The sequence below is a fragment of the Anas acuta genome, chromosome 1 (genome assembly GCF_963932015.1).
Source record: "Anas acuta chromosome 1, bAnaAcu1.1, whole genome shotgun sequence".
Classification (NCBI taxonomy): domain Eukaryota; kingdom Metazoa; phylum Chordata; class Aves; order Anseriformes; family Anatidae; genus Anas; species Anas acuta.
Genome location: NC_088979.1, coordinates 13,448,806 through 13,472,657, shown reverse-complemented (window position 1 = coordinate 13,472,657; position 23,852 = coordinate 13,448,806). Strand labels below are relative to the sequence as shown.

General features: G+C 35.5%; 1 protein-coding gene across 2 annotated transcripts in view; it reads right to left on the bottom strand.

Moving 5' to 3' along the window:
• Positions 1-23,852, bottom strand: part of CNTN5 (contactin 5) — a 686,534-nt gene that overhangs the window by 259,571 nt on the left and 403,111 nt on the right. For both annotated transcript variants that reach the window (XM_068669732.1, XM_068669723.1), the window contains exons 4-5: positions 13,322-13,540; positions 4,796-4,919 (exon numbers count right to left, since the gene is read on the bottom strand). In XM_068669732.1, coding sequence (XP_068525833.1) covers positions 4,796-4,919; positions 13,322-13,540 — 343 coding nt within the window. The remainder of the gene's footprint in view (positions 1-4,795; positions 4,920-13,321; positions 13,541-23,852) is intronic.

Below are 23,852 nucleotides of genomic sequence, written 5' to 3'. Positions count from 1 at the left end.
AGACTGAACAAGCCCAGCTCCTTCAGCCGCTCTTCATAGGACTTGTTCTCCAGGCCCCTCACCAGCTTCGTCGCCCTTCTCTGGACTCGCTCAAGCACCTCGATGTCCTTCTTGTAGCGAGGGGCCCAAAACTGAACACAGTACTCGAGGTGCGGCCTCACCAGAGCCGAGTACAGGGGGACGATCACCTCCCTAGCCCTGCTGGTCACAGTGTTTCTTATGCAAGCCAGGATGCCGTTGGCCTTCTTGGCCACCTGAGCACACTGCTGGCTCATATTCAGCCGACTATCAACTATCACTCCCAGGTCCTTCTCTGCCTGGCAGCTCTCCAACCACTCATCTCCCAGCCTGTAGCACTGCTTGGGGTCATTGCACCCCAGGTGCAGGACCCGGCACTTGGCCTTGTTGAACTTCATGCAGTTGACCTCAGCCCATCAGTGCAGCCTATCCAGATCCTCCTGCAGAGCTTTCCTACCCTTGAGCAGATTGACACATGCACATAGCTTGGTGTCGTCTGTGAACTTACTGAGGGTGCACTCAATGCCCTCATCCAGATCATCGATGAAGATATTAAAGAGGACTGGCCCCAGCACCGAGCCCTGGGGAACACCACTAGTGACTGGCCTCCAACTGGATTTGACTCCATTCACCACGACTCTTTGGGCCCGGCTATCCAGCCAGTTTCCAACCCAATGAAACGTGCGCCAGTCCAAGCCAAGAGCAGCCAGTTTCTTGAGGAGAATGCTGTGGTAAAAAGTGTCAAAAGCCTTGCTGAAGTCAAGGTAGACCACATCCACAGCCTTTCCCTCATCCACCCAGCGCGTCACTTTGTCATAGAAGGAGATCAGGTTCGTCAAGCAGGACCTGCCTTTCATAGACCCATGCTGACTGGGCCTGATCTCCTGCTTGCCCTGCAATATTAATGAAATGTCTGTAGAATCACATCTTTAAAAAGAGCCATACATAGCAGAGCATAAGAGAATATTTTTTCATCTTGAACAGTTTATTGATGATTCAAGATTTTGAACAAAATCATTATGAAAGTTAATATATATATATATATATATGAAATAAAAGTGCAAAATCAATTGATCTTGAAATGATGGATGTTTAGATAAGGAAAAAGTCAAAATGACATATTTTGGTATTTCCAAATGGGAATTGAAACAAAATTCAGTTTGCTTTGAGTAGCTGACTTCATTTAGTTTCATTTTTGTTTAAATTCAATGCAAAAATATGTTTTTGTAAGGCTACTCCAATACTTCGAGCTTTACAGCTGCGTACCTATAAGTCTCCAAGGCCATTCTGATTGCATGCATTCTGATGATATAATTTAAGCATATTAGAGGAAAAACAATGCTGAATTTTATGATGTGTTTTCTTATATCTAGCTAGACTGATTTGGGAGGACAGAAACACAAATATAATACTTAGAAGACAATGAGCCGATGATGAAAATCAGTTCTCTCTATATATATTTCTTGAAGGAAAATGACAAAAAATATTTCATAGCATTCTAATTTGGTGTAAGAAAATAAAAATACTTTTTTATTATTTTTTTTTTCTCGTCTGTTTTTATTCTATCAAGAACTGATTGTGATAAAAAATTTCCAACCAGATTATATGTGTCCTAAGTAAAATTGTGTACAGGTTTTGGCTGCAATAGAGTTAATTTTCTTCACAGTAGATTGCATAGCACAATAATTTGGATTTGTGATTAAATGTTTTAGATAAAACACCAATGTTAGTTTTTGCAGAGCAGTGCTCACACAGAGCCAACTTGTTGTGCTGCCCTGCCAGTAAGGAGGCTGGGCTTGCACAAGAAGCTAGGAGAGGATGCAGCCAGGACAACTGATCCAAGCTGACTAAAAGGATATTTCACACCATATGATATGGGGAGAAAAAAAGGAGGAAGGAGTGTGGCAAGAGTTATCATGTCTGTCTTCCCAGGTAACTGTTACATGTGATGGAGCCTTGCATTCCTGGAAATGCCTAAACATCTACCTGCTGATGGAAATTAGTAAATGAATTCCTTATTTTGTTTTCCTTGTGCGTACAGATTTTGCTTTACCTATTAAACTGCCTTTATCTCAGCCCACAAGTGTTCTCACTTTAACTCCTCTCATTCTTTCCTCCATCCCAGTGGGTGGGGAATGAGTGTGTGGCTGTGTACCTATGAGAGTTAAACGACAACAACTAGTAAACACAGTGTTTCACAAATAGTACAGGTGTAGTGAACTAGCATCTCAGGGAATTCTGCACCTGCCTTTAACTCAGTATTGCTGGTGCCTTGTGACAGCCCACAGGAAGCTTGTGAATATGCGTATTTCCCACCAAAGGTATCTCAGTTATGTCCTTCACTGAGTGAGTCCTGACTTATAATAATGAAGTCTGATTTGCAAAAAATGAAATCAATTTACCTGAGGCATCCATTATCTAAAAAGTGAGAACATTTAGATACATTGACTAGATTAAAAGACTGACTCCCCAAAAAAAAAAAAAAGGTACACATTTTGATTTCAGGATAGAGCTTGAATAAAGAGAAAAAAGATCTTTGCAAACAGGAAGAATATCTGAAATGATATGAGCATTCTCCATGCAATTAACTTGAAGCAATGTCTTAGCAAAAAGTAATTTGTAAAGAGTTTATGAACATTGTGCCATCAGTTATACAGACTAAGGGAATGAAATAAAAATGGCAGAGACAATCTCAGTTTTGGATTTTTTTTAGTTCTTTAAGAGGTCTTTTTGCATACTTCTTAAAAAGAAATATAGAAAAAGAAAAATTACACTCTATTTTGTTTATGGATGAAAAGAATTCTTAGTGGCATGGACCTTACAGCCCAGGTAAATAAAGATCTCCATTGTCCAGTGCTTGTAGATAATACAATAGGGACTTTGGTGATATGGAAATATGCCATCTCCGCCATATTTCACTTGGCAAAAATTGGATAAATACAACAAACCTCTGTTTTACCATAATCTTATTTTTGAGGCTAAATTCATTCTTCACCTTCCCTGAGAACAGTATATGCCTGACAAATTCATGCATATCTTTTATTTTTCTTCCACTGAATAGTAGTGATGGCATGCACTGTATGGACAAGTGGTATCAACAGAAGGAAGAGAAGTTAAATAGTGCTGTTAGAATTAGACCTTTCTGGTCAAAGCTCTCCTTGCATGAACACCTGTCAAGTCAGCTTGTTTCTGAGACTGCTGGTACTAGTGAATCTCTGGAGAACTGAAGAAATGAATATGCTGAAAGTGTTTGTTGATTGAATTCCTCTGGGAAAATGTAAAAATGGTTGGACCAAGAAAGAAATGAGATGGCATAGATTCTCCATAGATTTCCAAAAGAGAATGTTTCCACAATATTTGTCGCTGCCCATGGCAGAGATGGTAGTGATGGCTAAGCTAAAGATTATCTGATCTGTAAAAGTACATTCCAAACGAAACCATTCTATGATTCTAGTATTAATGAGGTTGTCTGTGAGATCTGAGAACAGGGTTCCCCTCTTTTGTTGGTAATTTGTACCTTTTGCCCATGACTCTTATGGTGTTGAATGGACTGATAGCTCTTAAACTGAGTGTAGAATTAGCACACATTATTTTTTATCAACAAAGTAATAAATATGCAATAGAAATTACACAGAGGTTATCAGTAAGAAGGAATGCAACACTGTCTTTCATCCCACAGTGAGTTCAGGCAATTCCAGTTTGAAGACTTTCTGGCCACTCATTCCTAATCCTATGTTCTATGTTAGCCATGTCTATGTTGTTTGAGGAGTCTGTGCCACTTAACAAATCAGTTTAATGAATCACATCTGTTGCATTGAGGCAGATTCAGTGCTGTTGTAGTAGAGGTATCTAAAGGGGGTACTGCCTTTGAATGTGTGCCATAGAAGTGCAAGTGCAAGTTCTGTGACTCAAATAAGCCTAAGGAAAATTCACCCAGTATGCTAAAGAATCCACAAGTGAAATAATTGTAATAGATAAAAAATAAAACTAAGAATCAATGACTGTCACATAAGACAAAAAAAATGGTGATGAGTCCTTATTCTCCCTCAGTAGGTGAAGAATAATTCTGTGTGAAAATATAAAGGGTGTCTGGAAAAAATAATTACCCATATGTTCTCCCAGCCCTGCTACATCACTTGCAATTCTTAAAAATACGAGTAGAGTCAGATACAGCAAATGGGTAAGGTGACTGCAGCATGCTGGTTCCGCCTGTAAGTGGGCACCATTATGCTGAACTGTCAGACTCATAGACGTGACATAACAGATCTGTATGAGTTAACTGTCAAATAACACTCTATGTGGGAAAACAGGGAAGAGAAAATGGTTGCAAAAGAGTAAGATGCTGGTCTTGTAAGTGAAAAGATTCCAGACATGGCTGAACTATGGTGCCTTGTATTAGACAATCATGTAATTTAATTTACCTGTTCTTGGCTGCTTTCCCCATAAAACAGGATAGTATTTCCCATCTTTAAAGATGTTGTCTTTAGAAAAAAAAATCAGTTAAAGGTTTTGATCTTGTCAGTTGTTACAGTCATATGTGAGAAAACAAGGCAAAAGGAGTCCCTTCACATGGATAGATACAATGCATAGATGACATAATTTGAAATTTCACAGATTGCTTTGCCTTTACTTACTCCCATTTATCTTTCTTGCTTATTCAGAATCAGAAAAATCATTGAATCAGGAATGTGATTTGGTCACAAAAGTTTTAAAGTGTTTCTGTTATATTGTTATGACCAAATATTCTTAAAGATACAAAAACTTCTAAAACATGTACCTGTATGTGGGGATAGGATTTCCATGAGCTTGACAATTCAGAGACACTTTCTTCTCTTCAGAATCAGTAGGAAAAATCACATCATCTGGCTCTTGTACAAACACGGGCCCATAATTGACACTTTCTGTGGAAATAGAAGTGCAAAAGTTTTGAAAATATGAATAAATATTAATGTGTTTTAGCATTTATAAAGTTAGATGATAGTATTAAAAACTGTCTTTGTTATCTAGAGATTCGAATCACATTACCTCGGACGCTGTGTTAAAAAGCAATAGTTAAAAGAAAATTAATATATATGTAAGAAAGAAATATTAATGTTAACAGTGAAGTAGTAAGATTTAAGGTGTGCACTAAGCCAGTGCATTAAAATAGCTTTCCCAATAGACATATTTTGGCCTGAAGCCTAATGAGCAGTTTAAGAGAATTAAGAATGCTAGAGGAATTAACTCTGTTTATAGGAAGCAAGGTAAACAAAAATTATCTTGATGCTTTCAGAAGCTCATATCAGAACTGAAACACATTTCCTCTTTATGTCAAAGATATGCTAAGAAAAAAAATGCTTTTTAAATTAATAGCAGCAACTGGTTGCTACTATTATATAATGTAAATGAAAGTCTGACATTTCATTTTCTTTCACTGTCTTCTCTAATTTTGTCATATATTGTATCTTCATATGAATTAACATTTCTGGATAAGAAAAGCTGTATAGACCCAGACAATATGTCTATGACTCCAATTCATTCATAATGTGCAGAGGGAAGTGTAACCTTCAGAAAAGTAAAAGGTTGCAGGTAGACTGTTTGTGAACATGTATGCTCACTATGCAGTAGAAGACTGTGGAATTTTAATCACCTTAGCCTTGCTCCAAACTCTTGAATCATTTAGTCTTATAATACACATCAAATTCAAAGCACGAACCTATGGATTTGGATGAGCAAGAGAATAGTCATTTTGTCCTATTAGCTGCAATGAAATGTATGGGAACAGAGTTTTACCTGTCATTTTATGGTTACAATGTATTGTATGGTTTGCATCTTATAATTCAGATACGTACTTCTCACATCGCAACAGAGAGAATCTGTTTGTAAATAATCAGAGCATTCATCAAGCTAGGGTTTAGCAATAGTAAGAATTGATTAATAAATGCAAAACTAAATAATGCTTTTAGTTGTTATCCCACACAGATTAAGAGGTGTACAGCTTGGAAGTATTGATGAGCACTAATGGTTTTACCTTCTCTCTAGGAGTGACACTGTAGGTAAAATATTTTGTTACAATCTAGGATTGCTAGAAAGTAAATGATGCAATGCTAGTTAGGTGCTAGTGTCACTAGCAATGCTGGTTCTATACCTCCTGTCTATATTTCAAAAGAAGTGAAGGGAACATACTGCACATATAAACATTTCATTTAAATATTTCCAAATAAGTATAAATATGAAATTAAAATACTGCATGACATATATATATATATTTAAAGTTTTAATCTTCTTATGCATAATGATAATAAAAGCTCAGATAAAACAAAGCCTTGTGAAGGCTTCAGTATTTGTATCAATGATGAGCACATGTTTTAGCCAATATTTAAAATCGCCATTGAAGATAATGGAAAATCCATAACTTATCCAAAATCTACTAAAACACCAATTGAGGCTAACTGTATTCTGATTTTTGTGTAGGGAGTTTAACATTACATTGAAATTGTGGGACTTAATAATTCCCAGAAGCCAGTGCACACTGCTGATGTTTCAGTTTCATGGTGGGGTGAGTCTCAGGTACTCAGGTTCACAGCCTTACATCTCTGAAAACAAGCAGTGTAATTCATACCTAAACTTATATAGTTAATACATTTTTTTTATAATAAATAATAATAATTAAAAAAAAAAAGTGTGTGCATGGCACCACTCATACTACAGACTATGAGACTTATCATTTGGCAGGATAAAATTCTGAATTTTCGTGAAAAAGTGTAATGGAATTCTGACTGTGTTTTGCCATCCTACTAACTGATAAACTTTTATTTTTAATAAAAATTACTTACTAGCAGTTCTCAACCTTTTCATATTAAAGAACAGAAATAAGGAACCATAATCCTAACTTATAATTTTAAATATTTAATTTATTGGTAAGGGAATTGAGTCGATAATCAACGTTGAGATAGATGGCTTCAAACTACTATAAATTCTTTAATTTTCATAGTGCTTTTCAATTTTCAATTCACCAATACTATTTCATTTAAATTTTTGAATATCTTCTTCACCCATTATATTAATTTTATCATTTCTGAGGCAGATATTTATACCTGAGAGAATAATATGTAGACTAAAACCTGAGGTGCTTGGAAAAAACATATTTTGTGATCAGTATGGGATTTCTCAGGAACAGATGAATCTCATCTATCACTGTTTTTTAAGGACTGGAGATTTTTGAGTAGATGGCGATGAAGTTTTACAATTGAAAAATACACACGGGTTAAGACCTCACTTTTAAATATCTTTGGTTTTAATTGCTAATCTTGGTGTGTTGTTTGAGAATGTTCACTTATTCAGGAATTCCAAGTTATAGAGGCATTAATAACAACAGCAAATACCTAGGAGAGCTTGACTGCAATCTGCTTGAAGATTCCAGTTTGAAGTGGAGTACCAGATGAATTTCACCTGATTACAACTGGGAATATCTTAATTTATCTTTTAGTGTTGTATCACATATTAAACACATTTAATCACCATTAAAAACCTAAATACAATTTCCTCTGCCTATAGCATAACTGCACATAACTGCACATTAATATTCACATGTGTACTTTTACAAAATATACTGAAGGACTGCTCTATTATGCTTGGGAAAGCCAACATCAGGGTTAATAAATGCTGGTTGTTAGTCCCAGGTCTAATAAACTGCATAAGTTTTTTTTGTTTGTTTTTTTTTTTCTTTTGAGAATCTTCCCTGAAAAGTGCATCTCTGGGTCTTACCACAGTGTTATCATGAACAGTTGTTGTAGTACGTTTTCTGAGACCTTAGGCTAATCCCATGAGTAACCAAGGTGACAGATTTTTAGATAGCAGTAAACATGCATGATTGTTGAGCAAAAATAGAAAGAAAAAAAAAAAGTGCCTGAGTGCCTGATTATAAAGTCTGTTTGACCACATTTATACATATGAACTACTTTACAGAAGCAAGCAGGCTTATATATTTGTTCAAATTTTTACATAATTATAAGCATTAAACAGTTCATAAGCTAAAACAATAAAACAAACAAAACAAACAAACAAACAAAACCTTCTATATTTACAGTACATACTCTCCAAAAAGCATTACTGTAGTACATTACATATTATGGTGGGTTGACATCTGCCAGCTGCAAGCCACCAGCCACTCACTGCCCCTCCTCAGCAATAAAGGGGAGAAATAGGATGTAAAAGCTCATGGGTTTTACAGGGAGATTGCTTACAAGCAATCAAAAGACAGGGAGATTGCTTACAAGCTACTGTCTTGGGCAAAACTGCTGGGAGAGCAGACCAGCAGAGTGCCATGTTTGTGTCAGCCCTGCTCTATTCTGGTGTAGGTTCAGGTCAGGTGAGGGTCTTCACAACCCCTGAAGTGCTGCTGCACAGTCCAGCCCTAACAGATGAGCCCTACTCTGTGCAACAGCGGTGAGTTACTTGTCTGTAGGTGGAGCCAGCGGACTTCTTGATATTACCACTAGAATTAAAATGAATATTTAGTGCCATATGAGGTGCCCTGGTGTGGTTGATCTAGAGGCATGCATTTTTATTTTTTTTTTCCAGGTCCAGTGTCATATCTGCCAGTTTCATGTATATCCATAGGATATTAGTTTTTTTAAAAGTTGAAAGTTGAAGTGGAGCTATGTGTATTAAACACCTAAACTACTCCCCAGTGTTTAGACAATCCATTTATTTGTCTGCAACCTCATGCTGAATTCCACTTCCCTCGGCCCTGGCCCTGGGATAGGGCAAAGGGCCTCAGGATGAACAGTCCTAGTTAAGAGGCTGTCCTCACAGACAGGAATGATAGTGGACTCTTTGTGTCAGCCATTTTCCCAATGGGCCTGACTTATGGGGTTTCTCCCACTGTATTTGAGTGACAGCCCTTTTTTCCCAAGCTGATGAGAGCTCGGCCTTTGTCCTGGTTTCAGCTGGGATAGTTAGTTTTCTTCCTAGTAGCTTCCTAGTGCTATGTTTTTATATGGTATGAGAATAATACTGATGTTTTAGCTGTTGTTTAGATTATTGTTGTTTAGCTGATGTTTAGACTATCCCAAGGACTTTTCTGCTTCTCATATTGCCCTGCCAGCAACGAGGTTGAGGGTGCACAAGGAGCTGGGAAGAGACAGAAATAGGACAGCTGGCCTAAACTGGCCAAAGGGATGTCCCATACCATATGACGTCATGCTGAACAATTATATGGGGTGACTGTCCAGGGCGTGTGTGGGCTGCTGCTCGGGGATGGAATGGGCATCAGTCAGTGGGTGGTGAGCAATTGTAATAATTATTGGGGCTTTTCCATATGGTCAGCAATATTCAACAAGGCCAAGTACAAGGGCCTGCATCTTGGCCAAGGCAATCCCAAGCACAAATACAGGCTGAGTGGAGAATGGATTGAAAGCAGCCCTGAGGAAAAAGACCTGAAGTTGTTGGTTGATGAGAAGCTCAACCAACAATGTGCACTTGCAGCCCAGAAAGCCAACTGTATTCTGGGTTGCATCAAAAGAAGTGTGCCAGCAGGTCAAGGGAAGTGATTTTTTCCCCTTTGCACTGCTCTTGTGAGACCCCACCTGGAGTACTATGTTCAGCTCTGGGGCCCCCACCACAAGAAGGACATGGATGTGTTAGAACAAGTCCAGAGTAGGGTCATGAAGATGAATCAAGGGGTTGGAGCACCTCTTCTGTGAACACAGGCTGAGGGAGTTGGGGTTGTTCAGCCTGGAGAAGGAGATCTTACAGTGGCCTTCCAGTACCTAAAGGGGTTCTACAGGAAAGCAGGAAAGAGACTCTTTCTCAGGGATTGTAAAGATAGGACAAGGGGTAATATTTTTTAACTAAAAAAGAGTAGATTTAGACTAGGTATAAAGAATAAATTATTTACTCTGAGGGTGGTAAGGCACTGGAACAAGATGCCTGAAGAAGCTGTGGATGCCCCATCCCTGGAAGTGTTCAAGGCCAGACTGGATGGGGCTTTGAGCAACTTGGTCTACCAGATAATGTCCCTACCCATGGCAGGGGTTTGGAATTAGATGTGCTTTAAGATCCCTTCTAATCCAAATTATTCTATGATTCATTGGTATATCTCAGTTTACTATTTTAATTTCTCAAGGGAAGATTTTCTGTTCCCCACACACTTTTATAAAAAATACTATTTCTTTTTTATCTTATTTAGGTAGTTTGAGAGTACCTAGCAGACGATGTGGAACTAGGAACTCAAATTCAACAAAAAACTGACTCATTTTGAAATTCATTGATTCAAACATTTTCTGTTGTGAGGTAGACCCTCCTCTTTCTTTTCTTCTAAAAGATATCAAACCATAGATAGAAGGATAGTCTTTATTCAAAGTTAATTTCAAATATTTATTTACTGTTGTGTTTCCAAAAGTTTTAGGAACAGTAAGAAAATTTGTTTGCAACTGAGTTTACAATTTTATGATTCTTCGAGTATCGCATGAATATGCGCTTCATGAATGTGCACTTTCTACAAATTCTTTAGTCATGACTTTATGCATTGATACATAGCTTGAAGAGGACTGCATTGCCTTAACTGCATGTTTACGCTAAGTAATTCTATATAGTTTAAATTCAGCAGTGAGCTGCAGGAGAGTTCTTTTAATTTGTGATATCAAGAAAACCATACTGATATACTGCGAGTGCAAATTAAATAGCATAACGTCAGTATAAGAAGAGCTTTATTAAGAGCCATGTCAGGCCTCTGAGCATGTCTGCTGGGAAATCAATTAAGTCCCTTGAGAACCCCTATACTTAGGCTGCTAATAAGAGTATTCTGTCATTTCTTATGACAAATCTGGCTCCTAAGTGTATGCCACATAAAAGATGTTTGAATTATGCAAGTTCTCAATTGTAATAACATAAAATATGTCCCTCCCACCCCATTATTAATGTTCTGTCACTTGTTGCAGGCACCTTATGACTACACATGAGCTGTACTGTTTCCTTATTTAGAATGCCCTGGCTAGTAAATACCATCACCCAACTTTATCAGTTATCACATAAAAGTAGGAAAATAACTAAAGGAAATAGGAATAACTAAAATTATTAGGAAAATAACTAAAATATTTTTTCTTCAAGAGCTTTAGAATCTTAAATAAGTCTGAAGACCAAACTGAACTCAATAAATTTACTTATTTTACTTAGTTCAAGTCAATGGGAAAACAGATAATTGAGGAAGTAAATTTATTTCTGTTTTCTAAATGTTAAATATTTATCTCAGACATAAGTAATTAACAGAAAATATACCATATCATGAACTAAGAGAGGTTTAGAAAAAAATGGATTCAGCTGCCTGAATATAGATGTTCTCACCCTCTACGATGATGCAGAATATCCTACAGAGCCCAGTCTCCTTACAAAGGATCCTCACTCCTGTTGTACCTGAAGTACAATAGTCTCTTTCAAGTCCTAATTCATACCTGTGTCTGTGCCATGGAGGTGCTTCAGATAATCAAGGGCTCTTAAAATATTACTCAGGTGCTTCATATTTACCTGTCTGTGCAACTGTCTGCTTCTACTCAGCTGGATATACAAAGGCCTGTAAGTAATGGAGTAATTCCTGGGACAGTTTTATGCAGTCCTTGAAAGAAAGAGTTAAGGTTCCCCTCTTCTGAGTGAAGTGCTCTGTTCACTGGGGCTTACGAGTTATGACCCTTTTTAAATTTTAACTCCAGTTAGTGGTTCTTCACTTTCTGCTGCAAAACAGAAGAAGCTAAACTGCAAAGTGAAAATGTGGTCTCTGTATATTGAGAAGAGTCACAATTGCTGACCAATACCAGGCACAATCTCAGTATATCTCCTGGAAATTCAAAGGATTTAGGTGGTAGAATGCACCCTAAGGGTCACTAGACCATCTCTTATTTTCTTAGAAAGTGATAAGTATACATTTTTTTCAGCTTTGTCAAAGGATTCAAATGTAACAGTCAAACTTCATATCAAATTTAAACATAGTAATCTGTTTTCCAGAGGAAAACAATGGAAAAATCAGGGTCAATTAGGAATAAAATGCTTTATAGTTTCATATTATATTACATTATTCCTAAAGTCTCTTTTCTGTTGCCTTACAGCTACCATTTCCTTCTACTTTGGTCTCTAACTCATGATGTTGAAGACCAGGATAGTACACTGCTTCTAATCTTGAACTTTGTTTTTCACCTGCACATACTAGGTTGCCTGGGAGGTTTCATCAATGTCTGGTGCATGGACAATAACTGAATTTAGTGTAGTCAGTGGTTACAAACAATATCGCAGAAAACAGAGAAATGTAAAAAACTGCACCAGCAACAGAAATGCTATGAAACAAAATTTATCTGGTTGCTTAATTCAAGTTGTTTGTCTGCTAGATAAAGCTTCATTTAGGAAACATGTTCATGTTTATACATAAGCCACTTCTGTTCACAGGAAAAAAAAAAAACATGTACCATTATCTTTCAATGCATGCAAGGTACTTTCCATAAAACAAACAAACAAACAAACAAACAAATAAATGTGTCTCCTATTGAATGAAGCTGTAATCCTGTAACCACAATCATTATACTGCATGAATGTTGTTGATCTGTGGTCTTTTTTTTTTTACCCTCTCCCTCTCCTTCTTTCTTCACTTTCTCCTTTTCTCTCTCTCTCATCTTTTCTTTTTTCTTCTTACATAATTCAGGTAAATATAATTAAATAAATACTAATGAAACACAGATTCTTTAAATGTACCCAAATATGAGAAAATACAGATTATTTGAATTATTGTATTTAAAGGTAAATGAAACCATATTGCACCATAAGTGTAGCTATGCATATAACAGAATTGACTATACAAAGCAGACAATTTAGAGAAAAAGTAATTTTATAAGATTTACTATTCATCATTAATTTATGTTACTATCATTCTTGATTAAATTAGAAAAATTCCAAATAATATATATATGTATATATATATAGACTGACAGAGTCTGACATTTTATTACTTTGCTTCTCAAATATACAGATACTAGTTGCACAGATCAAATTGTGCTGTAATGGAATTTCAAATCACTAGCTTGCTACTTTCATGTAGCAAAAACTGTATAAAACAGTTCCGTATAGTAATCTTTAAGAAATATTTTAGCCGGTGACTTTATGGCTAATTGGAAGAATCTCAAGGGAAAGATGCCCATTTCTACTTTGTTTAATAAAATTCAAAATTAATTTTGAGAAATGCTGAATTAAACTGATAAGAAACATACTGCGTTTGAAAAATTGTGTTGGCCAGACATAAGCATGGGCTTTTCGAAGAATCAGAGAAGGAAACTAGACTTACCATCATGTTTGAAGGCCTCTGAAAAGTGGTAAAGGTTTGTTGGGGAGTGATAATGTTGTGCAGCTCCTCTCCAGCCTGGTGAAGATACACTTCCTAATGAAGGACTGCTTAATCGTGGTCTGTTCTTTGAGTTAAATGAGGCTAAAGATGAACTACCAGATTTGATTCTGAGAATAGCAGCATATGAAGTGGGGAGGCCAGGAACAGCTTCTGAATATTCTGAAAAAAACAAACAAACAAACCTCACTAACAAATAAGAAGTCAACACTGACTGAATAAAGGTAAGAATCTATAATTTATCAAAATAATATTTTAATTACCCAGTATACAAGATATGGAACAAGAATGGAATAAGAAAATCTCTCTTATTTATTTATTTATTTATTTATTTATTTATTTATTTATTTATTTATTTATTTATTTATTTTTACATTTGTCATGTTAAAAATTTAAAGGTAAATCAAGAATTTTTATCCCTGAAAGGACTATCAAAGACACTATGGACTGCAAGAAGGACTCATATTCTAGACTGAAATGAGTAGCAGCATAAAGCTTTAAGACAGAAAATTCTCCTGTAGTTTCAAAACAATATATGTATATATAAAAAGATAGCTATTAAATTTATTACTTATGGTAATATGCATATTCAATATTTTTAATTGTATTTCTACGAACCTAAGTCACCAGTACAGAAGTGCCTGCCAGCCCATTGTCTTTCCTTCACTGCTGTACATTACTTTGTATATGCAGTGCAGAACTACTAGCTGTATCTAAATATGCTAAATATGTTCCTCCTTTCAACAATACTCTGCAAATCACATGGGTTAGCTAAAAAGTCTGACACTACATGTTTGCAGAAATATCTCACAAAGATGCATATGTGAAAGCTAATTCCTTTTTTTTTTTTTTTTTTTTTTTTCCTTCTGCAGCTTTTACTTATACTTAAAATTTCAGTGTCTAAAAATATTGGGTAGTGCTGAAGATTTTAGTTCCTGTCTGATGCCAAATATAAGATAAATAAATTACATTATTATAATAGATTAAATATCACTGCAGGAATCAAGCAATCAGAACTTCTATTGAAATCAATAGTTGTTTACATACAACAGCTGAAGAACCAAAATCTTTAGGAGGTGAGAAGAACGTTTTTTAAAAACACTGATACAGATGAGAAAAAGAAGTCAGACTGCATATCAAAAGCTTATGAAGCAACTGATTTTTCAAAATAGAACTGGTTGGCAGAAACAAAAAAAAAAAACAAGTCGTCTGTTCTCTACTGATTATAAATATTTATAAATCAGACATTCTTCATATACATGTAGGCATAACATGAAAAATAAAAAAATTATGAGTGTTCTCTTCAAAAACTTTGAGTGGTAGCTCAATCAACTGAAATAAAATCTCTTTGAAATATTAGTCCATGGAAATGCTAGAGAGCTTTTAGAAAAATTTAAGCATAAATAACTATAGATCGGACAATTCTATATTGCAAATGGTTTAAAATTAGAGAAATATGTGTTTTACTTTGTCAAGATAGTGACAGTGAACACTGAGAGTCTTACAGATTTGGGAAAAGGTCATTCCACTGCACTGCTTATTGTCTCTGATGTTAAGAATGCCCATTTTCTACCTTTTATTAGAGGCTGGAGTTTGGCAAAAGCAAATAAACAGCATTTGAAAATATCTATTTTCTTCTATGTAAACTACAAATATGTATATTATATATTGATGCAGTATCTCATTTAAAATTAGGATTTAAATACAAGTTTTGACAGTCAGATGGAAAGGTCACAAATAAGGATAACTGTGTTTTTCGTACTGGTCTAATAAAACATTTTATGAAGTATATTATGTTGTTATATATCCCATATACATTACATCATATTCCTTGGCCCACAAAGAAAGTGAAGATAGAAGATCGTCATGATTAATTACAATGTAGTATGACAGCATATCTTATAGGAAATCTTGTAAGTTTATCATTGGAATATAACTGAAAACAAAACAAAACAAAACAAAACAAAACAAAACACACACACACAAAAACACTCTGATTGTCATTTAATTTATTCTTTAAACATTTTTCAATATTTAGGTGTTTTAGTTTTTCTAACATAACTTCCAGCAAATATTTTTTTTTTAAAAAAACCTTTACAATATCATACTAAAATCTATCATCATTAAAATCAGTTCTTTTCATGCTGATTTCTCTGAGATCAGTATACAAAGGCTATTTAGTTTTCTTGTAAATATGTTTTGCTTATTTTGGTCTCACCAAATACTAATTTATCTTATGAACAAAATCATTTGTTTGCTTTACAAACACAAATGATTTTAGATGAATGAACTGCAGTAGAAATATCAACATTTAAACTTATCATGCAAAGTGCTCATCACAGAATTGACATCTTCCTTATAAGCAAAGAACATGGGGAATACAGACATAAAGGAAAGGGACCCAACTCTCCTAACCCATTTCCATCAAAGGATGAAAATGCTCAGTGGTGAATGTAGCAGTCCTAGTGGCAGGATAGTTGTAATGTAAGGGGGCATTGTGCACTGTGAAGGTCCTCATATCTTCACAGCTCAGATCCTCTGATATCCTCCAAAGTGCTGATACCTTGGAAATTCTGCAGAATATCGGGAAATGGGCAGATTGGGAAGCAATCCTGTTTTTCTCTACATGGAATTGGGATGTAGCCATATTGAACCTGTAAATAAGGGCACAAGGCACCGTGAAAGGGACTCTTGCTTTGAAAAAATAATCACATCTCTGCTCTGTCTTGTAAATGCATACATATCCTTCAGCTCTTAATGCAAGGTGAGCAAGCAATTTATAATCTACCTGAGACACATAAGGAATCAGAAGGAAAATGCTACATTAAAAAGTATGGTTTCACAAAACAATTCCTGTGTAAGTTAAAACAAACAAACAAACAAACAAACAAAAAGTTAACTAAAGTTAACTATTATATAATTCTAGCAGACATATATCTATTCTGTTCCAGAGAATCCATATCCACAGCTTTTCACCCCAAAAGTATAAACAGTGGTGATTGCTCTTGGAAAGACATTCTTCCACAATGCACACAAACACAGAAAAAATGTACACTGGAAGGAATTTTACTGTTTAATAAAAGAATGCAGACCTACCTTTGGTCCAAACTTTACAAGACAGCATCATAAACCTTAATAAGATTTCCAAAGGAAACATGATTGCAATCACATCTATAATGAATGTAGTGCTCCCTGAGTATTTTCTGCAAATATAGGCACTTTTCTATTTTCAGCATGGTATTTTAGCTCTGTGCTGTTTACCCTATGGCAAAGGACATGTATTTGGGAATACTTTGTGGCAGTACTTTTTCAGCAAATCTTGTAAACACTGTGTGACTGAAATTTTACTGGATTGTTAAGTATACTATTTAACATATGCATGTCAGTAATGAAACTGTAGTTCCTGAAGACCTTTTAATCTATGTAATCCACTTGTTGACAGTAGAAGATAGTTTCGTAGATAATGATCATGAATATATCAGCCATTCTAGTCTGTGAACATTCAAGTAATTATTTTGTCAATTCACTGGGAAAATTATGAAACATTCATCCTCAATAAATAGAAAGGAAAGTTTCCTGTGTAAACTAGACAATCTGAGAAATGTATATCTGAGAGCTCTGTTTCATTAGCACTGAAACAGAGATTAGTAATTAGAAATGAAATAATCACACTAATAATTCTAATTTGTAGCTAGACAGGCCACTTAATGTAGCTTCCTGGTTCCTATTGCCAGCTCAGAAAGCGAGTGGCAGAGACACCCAACATTTTCTATATAAACATACTTTTTTATAAGTTTTCTTTTTGTTTTCAATATTGTATTTCCCAGTTCAATGACACACTGAGAATGAAAGCAGCTAGGCTTTTATTTATCCTATTTAGGCTTTTTTTTATCCTATCTTGAATCTGCCACCCAGCACTCCTTCTTTACTGTCTCTTATGCTCTGCTATCCTTCCATAAAAATCTCTCATATTATCTTGCTCATAGGAGAGTTACATCTTTCTAGGGTTCTGCCAGATCTAGCACGCAGCAAACAAGCTAAGAATAATAAGCATTATTTCTCCTTGTGTGTTGGCAGGCGCACAACAAAAACAATAAGTAGTATGCATATATAAAGTTATAAACAAAAACACACACAAAAAAAGTATCATCCATTACATGTAATTTATTTACCACCATGCCAAATTACAGATTATCAAGGCAGAGGAGAGCAAAATAACCATTATTTCTTTCAAAATTGTACTACGAAATACTTTTTTCTTTTATTTGTTTTTGTTGTTGTTGTTTTGTTTTGTTTTGTTTTTTAATTGGAAGTACATGCCAACTTCTGAAACAACACATACTACAGTTCCTAGTTAAGTTTGAGCTAACTAGGTACTTCTGACCTGATAAGTTTGGTATCAGGCTTTATATCATTAGGATGAGTGCAAAAAGAGGCCAAAAGAAGCATAAGCAGCCTGTTGGAGAGGTGGTGAGGCAGGAACAGCTTCCAGTCAGAGGGATGCAGAAGAATGGAGGGCAAGATGCTTCAAGTCCCTCTGTTATGAATGATGTCCCTCTAGGGTATGTACTGGGAACAACGCTATTAAATATCTTCATTAATGATTGAAATAGTAGGATTTAGTGCATACTCAGCAAGTTTGCAGAAGACACCAAGATGAGTAGTACAAACTAGTGATATGTTAGAAGGGATGCCATCTACAGGGACATGACAGGCTTGAAAAATTGGCCCTTGTCAACCTCAGGAAATTCAACAAGGCCAAATGTAAGGTCCTTCACCTGGGTCAGGAACATCTCCGGTATCAATACAGTCTAGGTGATGAATGAATTGAGAGCTGCCCTGCAGACCGCTTTGACATTCTGGTGAATGAAAAATTGGACATGAGATGTCAACATGCATTTGTAGCTCAGAAAGCCAGTTATATCCTGGACTGCAACAAGAGAGTAGTCAGTAGATTGATGGAGGTGTTTCTCACACTCCACTCCTGGGGGACCCCACCTGAAGCACTGTTTCCAACAATGGTACCTCAGTACAAAAAAGACATGGATCTGTTACAGTGAGTCCAGAAACATCATCAGAGGACTGTGAAGAAAGGCTAAGAGAGCTGGGATTTTTTCACCTGGAAAAGAGATGGCACTGGGGAGACCTTACTGCAGCCTTTTGATTGATAATAATGCTCATAAGAAAGATGGAAAGACATTTTTTATTAGGGCCTGTAGGGACAGGACAAGGGGTAAAGTTTTTAAACTAAAAAATGATAAATTTACATTAGACATAAGGTAGAAGTTTTTTACTGTGAGGTTGGTGAGGCACTGAAACAGGTTGACCAGAGGAGTTGTAGAAGTGTTCACGGATAAGTTGGATGAAGCTTTGGGCAACCTGATCTAGTGGAAAGCAACGCTGCCCATGGCAGGGGTGTTGGAAGAGATGATATTTGAGTGTTCCTTCCTACCATTCTATGTTTCTATGAGATGCAGAAGCCAGAGGAATTTGGAGGGCTAAGTAGTTAGAAGGATGACAGAGAGAAGAAGAACAAGAACAGTGAGACTCACTCCAAGCTGCCTAAGTTTTGCCAAAATATAACATTGCTAGACAAAAATAAACAGAAGCCATACTGAAATCTCTAGTTGTAGTATGTGGTCTCACTTTCTGCAGAAGTTTAAATCAAAATGTAGCTTTTGTTAATGTCATCTTTCTAATTTTTAGGCTGTTTCTAACTCTCCAGTTTCTTTGCATACATCACACACATTCTAATTGAAGCACTAACACTTTAAAAAATAATGTGTTAATGCAATGCAATCAGCTACACCAGTACACCAGTAAATAGGATTCAAGAACTCTGAAATAATTTTGACAACTTCCTTTTGCCAAAATAGTACATGCAGGGAGCTTGGTGAACTTGTTCTGTGCTGTGTGCTACCTCATCAACTCCAGAAGACTTTTTTTTTCCTTTTTTTTTTCACTTTAAAATTAAAAAAAACATATCTTATTATCTAGTTAAATGAGGAATGATTGCTTACATTGATTAATGAAGAGTTTTAAAGAACAACAAAACCAACATGATCTTAGGTTCCATGAATTTGAAGTATTGTGGGAAGAAAGAGAAGGAAAGGATACAGAAGTTATTTTCCATGGTGAAAAGGTCCTATAGTAATGGCAGTACTACACAAGATGTTTTCCGATATTTCATTCTATAATTGTTTTATTTGGCTGGGATTCATGATCAGTGTGAAATTTCACCCTAACTCTGGTTGATTTGTCATTTTCATCTGTGTGGTGGTTTTACCGTGCTAGGCCGCAAAACACCACAACCGCTCTCTCATTCCCCATCCTTAGATGAGGAGGGGAAGAAGTAAAGTAAATAACAGCTCACGGGTTGAGATAAGGATAATTTAATTAAAGGAAAAAAAATATTATTATTGTTATTAAGGAAAGATTATTATTAACTAAACAATGTAACTAAAAGGGAAAAATGGGGAAAGGGGAAAAGGGAGGGGGAAAGGGAAAAAAAGAAAAAAAAAAAAAAGGCTATGTGGAAGTACAGAGGAAAGAAATTACTCTCTACTTCACACAAATGGGTGATGCTTGACCACGTCCTTGAAGCAGGGCCTCAACACACATAGCTGGTGTTCAGGACGAGGACTGACATTTTCACAACGAGAGCCCACCCCTCCCCTCTTCTTTCTGTTTCCACCTTTTATTGCTGCGTGTGACATCATATGGTATGGAATATCCATAGGTCAGCTGCCCTGGTGATGTTTCTTTTCTCACTTTTTTGCCCACCCCCTAGGAGGGTTAGAGAGAGTCCTGATGCTGTGCCAGCACTGCTCAGCAGTAGACACAAAAACACAGCAGACACAGTAACACTGATAACACTGTTGTTCCAGCTACAAGTGCAGAACACAGCACTGTATGGGCTGCTGCAGGGAAAGTTAACATCCCAGCCAGACCCAGTACAATCAGTATGCTGTATCTGAGTAAGGTTTCTCTGATAAGACATAACTAGAAATGGCTAATAAATATTGTAAACAAATATGTCTTGTGTTTTTTATTGAAAGTCTGTAGCTTGTGATCATTACTGACAACTAGAGCAGAAATGAGGTTTACCTGAAAACAAAACCCACTTCCTAATCCAAATGTTTGCATGCATGAAAATCTGCAGCTTGAAATTTGCATGCATGAAATTCTTTGCACTAGAACTACCGTAATTACAGTCATCTTAACAATAGTGTGACAGGTTTAAGACTATGTTTTTTCTTATAAATGCACATTTCCTTAAATGTGATTTCCAACAGCAGACTATGAGGTTTTGGTAACTTTTTAATGAATCTGTGTCAACTCATTAAATTATTTATACCGCTTTTATTATTTTGCAGTATATGCTGCTGTCCAGTGTTTCTTTGATCAGATTCAACACAACTAGGAAAAACAGCACCACAGGTAATAGAGAAACAGTCTTCTACTGATTACATTTTTTAAATTCTATTAGAAGAACCATATATATGAATTTTGAGATGATAGAAAATAATTTTAATTTAATCTGTAATAGCTATTTACAGCTATGTCAGCTATTTCATATGTGCTATGGTAAAACCAAGCTAACTCTGAAAAAAGAGGTATTTTTTCTGCCAGAACAGTACATGCTCCTTAGCACATATGTCCCTTAGGTATAGTCCACAGGTACAAATGTAAATTACCAATACTATCCTGTTTTATTTAATTAGATAGATTTGTTTCAAAAGGTAAAATAGTTCCATCAACAGTACTACATAATTTTACCAGAATGCATTATATCTCCAAACGGTGTAAGATGACAAAGCAAATTTGCAGAATCCGTCACTCAAAACTTCTTTGAAAACATTCGTTGTAATTTGAAATCTATGGAGAATGAAAGCTTCTGATTCTTGGGGTGATATCTAATTATTTATTTATTTATTTATTTATTTTTCTGTGGGACTACTGGTCAGTATCTACATCAATGACTTTTCTCAACTCTCAGATTAAAATTTAGTCTATTTTACAATATTTGTAAGTGTGACCTTCATTCAGATATTTTTGCTAGCTATCGTGCTTGTTCAAATGCCACTAAGAATGCTAATATGTTGTTTTTGTTTAATTTTGTTTTGTTCATTTTTGTTTTTCATTGCGACTTTTAATTAGTTCCTTTAGAAGTGTTCATTCTTCTAAGCTTATGAAAAAGCATACCTTTACTCTATAAACTTTGGATGGTATCACTGTTGTTTCCCCGGTATTTTCAAAACAATTATGTTTTCTGCTTTTTTTGCACTTTTTTTTTTTTTTTTAGAATACTTCAAGACAATTGAGTGTCAATAACCAGAGAGAAAGATGCCACTTGTTGATAAATTTTGTGCTGATAAGATATTCATGCAGGGCAATGAAGTGCTACTGCAACACAGTAAAATGTCAATAAATTATGTTTTACTGATGATCTTTAATTAACTATAACTAAAAACAATTAAAGAGAATTTAACAAAGAAAAATGTAGAATCTGGTAGACTTTCTCAAAAACTTGTTAATACATCTGATCCTCCTATTCGCACCTCCAACTGCCTGTGGTTTAGTTTACTTGTCAGAGATTTCATTTTAATAGTCAAAATAACAAGTAATGCAACAAAATAGGCAGAAAAAAAATGTTGAAACCGAACAAAACCAAACAAAAACACTGCAACCCTCATTGTGAATGTCATTTTAAATAGCTGGAGTCTGGATGTGTACGTATGACCCGTGGAGGCCAGGTTCACTTTACGTGTAGTGAAGAGAAAGAGTAACAGGGCAAGGGACATGCCCATTAAATAGCTAATTTTTGCCACTGAGTTTAAAAGGAATGTAAGGGAAGTAGCTGAGATGTGAACACTTCAACTTGTTCCGATGTCTGTTGTCTTAGTTGTCTCATAATAAATCAATCTAACTTTGTTTGTGTCCTTCCTTCTCAAAGCATATTGCAGAGGAATGAATATGAAAAGATTTGTGTTTTTTTTCCAAAGCAGCAATGGGGAATGATTTAGAAACTGAAAGTTCTCAAGGAAAGCATTCTGGCAGTCTTGACCTGCAGGACTAATCTTGCATCTGGCAGAACTGATCTTTTTCACCAAAGATTTGATAGTATGAGAAATGGAGAAACTTAATCTATTTGGACAATCTTTCCTTGGAAAACAACAACTGACTTTGCAGGACTTCATCAAGAAAATGTAAACCTTCAATCCAAAAATTGTATTGTTGAAGTTTTCAGTAGTTCAGTGTTCAAGGAAGATACACAATAATTGAATTTGAAAATCCAGAGTAGCCCCTCACTTATAGCATTTGCTTTTCTCTCAGCAATCTGATCACATAAAGCAGCAAATTTGGGAACATAGAATGCCATGGATAGATATGAAAAAATAAAATACCGATTAAAAAAAAAAGGGGGGGGGGGGGGGATACATTTTGTTTTCCTTTAGACTAACAAAGAGAAAGTGGTTTGAAGACAAAAGCTTCAACTGAAAGATAGTAAAGAATATTTCCAGCGGCTATTAGCAAATGAATCAGTGTCTTTGGAATATTATACTGTTAGAGTTAATTTAAATGTCATGAATTTTTATGAGGAATTATTTTGAATAATATAAAAATGATTTTCACTGTTTCTCTTCCTACTGAAAAAGCAATCTATTTTCCATCTCACTATCAATTCATACTTACAATGCAGCAAATAGATGATTCAATATATGCCCAATTATTCCCACTTTGCATCCAACATATAACATCCACCAGATAAAAAAAAAAAGGCTTTAAATTAGTGCACTTTCAGCTACATAATGTTTACAGCTGTAATTATAATAATAATAAATGTAATAATATAATCTATTTATAGAACATTCATCCTAATTAAAGTCATTTTAATCCAAGAAAAGTGCTTTGAGATTACTTTGTCATATTTTTTCTATCAGAATATTTAGCATGCTCTCTATCAAAACACATTAATATCACATATGGATTACAACTATTTAGGATATGCTTCTGCCTTAGAACAGGATTTGGAAACTGATTATTCACTAAGTGCTTTGAAGCTTTTTTCAGATTCACTGAACCCACGTCATGAGAATCACATGTTAGATGTAAAAAAGAAAAAGAAAAAAAAAAAAATTGAAAACTTCTCATAAGCTTTCTGAAAGAAAATTTAGCTACAAATAATATCAAAAGAAGTTTTTAATTTAGCTTATTCCATCTAGTTTAGTATTTATTACCTTTGTGCACTCCTATTTTTAACACCAGTAATGTGTTTAACACTTTACTGATTTGTGGAATCTTTCTGCCTAATAAAAAGAAGTTTTTGGCCAGCTTCATCAGAAAAATAACACTTAGAGAGCACAGTGTAGGCAGCTGAAGGCATCACTATTCTCATGCAGCCCAAGAGTGAGAATGTAAAAATTAGGTTATTCTAAATATCTTGTAATCCTTGACTTGAAGAAGTAGTGCT